Below are 1,098 nucleotides of genomic sequence, written 5' to 3'. Positions count from 1 at the left end.
CGCTCCGGCGCCCGCGGGCTCTCGCAGTCCTGCGGGCGGGGGGATGCTGGGTGCCGGTGCGGCACGATGCCCGGGGATGGGGACGGCAGGACAGGGCTGGGGGGTGACGGCCTCCCGCCCCGGCACTTACTGTGGCTTCAGTCCTCACGCCGCTGGCTTCAAAGCGGACCTTGGCGCGATACACCGAGTCCAGGTGGGTGCCGATGATGGTGAGCATCGAGCCCCTGCGGTGGGGAAGGGTCAGGGTCCCAGGGTGCACGTGGTTCCCGAGGTGCACATGGTCCCTGGGGCGCCTGCGATCCCCAGGGTGCACGTGGTCCCCAGGGTGCATGTGTTCCCTGGGGTGCACGTGGTCCCTGGGTTGCACGTGGTCCCCAGGGTGCATGCAGTCCCCAGGGTACAGGCAGCCCCCAGGATTAACATCATCCCCAGGGTGCACGTGGTCCCTGGGGCGCCTGTGATCCTCAGGGTGCACATGGTCCCTGGGGTGCACGCGGTCCCCACCACCTCATCCAGCCCAGCCAGGGGCTGTCCCCTCCCAGGGGAAGGGAGCCCACGCACTCACTCAAAGCTGCAGATGGGGATGACGGCCGAAACGAGGGGGTCAGGACGGTACTGGAAGGGCAGGGGGGCCGGGAACTGCTCCCCGTCGATCCACAGGGCCACCCAGGCTGTGCCCAGGCCACCGGCGGCGGGAACGGTGCACCGAATCACCCCATCGCCCTGCCTGGGGGACACAGTGGCCATGGCTGGAGGGGACAGCAGGACCATGGGGGAGATCCCGTGGCCGTCCCTGTGCCAGGGACCCCGCTGTGCCCGGCGAGGGCAGGGGCGTACCTGGGCTGCTCGGCCAGGGGACACTCGGAGCCATTGACCGTCACGTGCCAACTGCTCCCTGCCGAGAGGTGGGTGCCGCGGAGCGAGAGGTGGGTGCCACCCCCCCGGGGTCCAAACAGGGGGTGCAGGGTGCTGATGTGGGGCTCCTGGGCAGAGACGGCGTCGGTGAGGTGAGTGGGTGAGCCAACCCCCCCCCTCCGCCTCCCAAACCCTGCCAGGGGTGACCACCAGCGCGGGGTCGTACCACAAAGGGGAAGCCGC

General features: G+C 70.2%; 1 protein-coding gene across 1 annotated transcript in view; it reads right to left on the bottom strand.

The window, feature by feature from the left end:
• MST1R (macrophage stimulating 1 receptor (c-met-related tyrosine kinase)) overlaps positions 1-1,098 on the bottom strand; it is an 11,999-nt gene that overhangs the window by 7,127 nt on the left and 3,774 nt on the right. Inside the window, exons 6-8 of the mRNA XM_009891304.1 lie at positions 838-983; positions 566-727; positions 127-224 (exon numbers count right to left, since the gene is read on the bottom strand). Coding sequence (XP_009889606.1) covers positions 127-224; positions 566-727; positions 838-983 — 406 coding nt within the window. The remainder of the gene's footprint in view (positions 1-126; positions 225-565; positions 728-837; positions 984-1,098) is intronic.

Source organism: Charadrius vociferus, unplaced genomic scaffold, assembly GCF_000708025.1.
Source record: "Charadrius vociferus isolate BGI_N301 unplaced genomic scaffold, ASM70802v2 scaffold758, whole genome shotgun sequence".
NCBI lineage: Eukaryota > Metazoa > Chordata > Aves > Charadriiformes > Charadriidae > Charadrius > Charadrius vociferus.
This window is presented reverse-complemented; position numbering and strand designations above follow the sequence as displayed.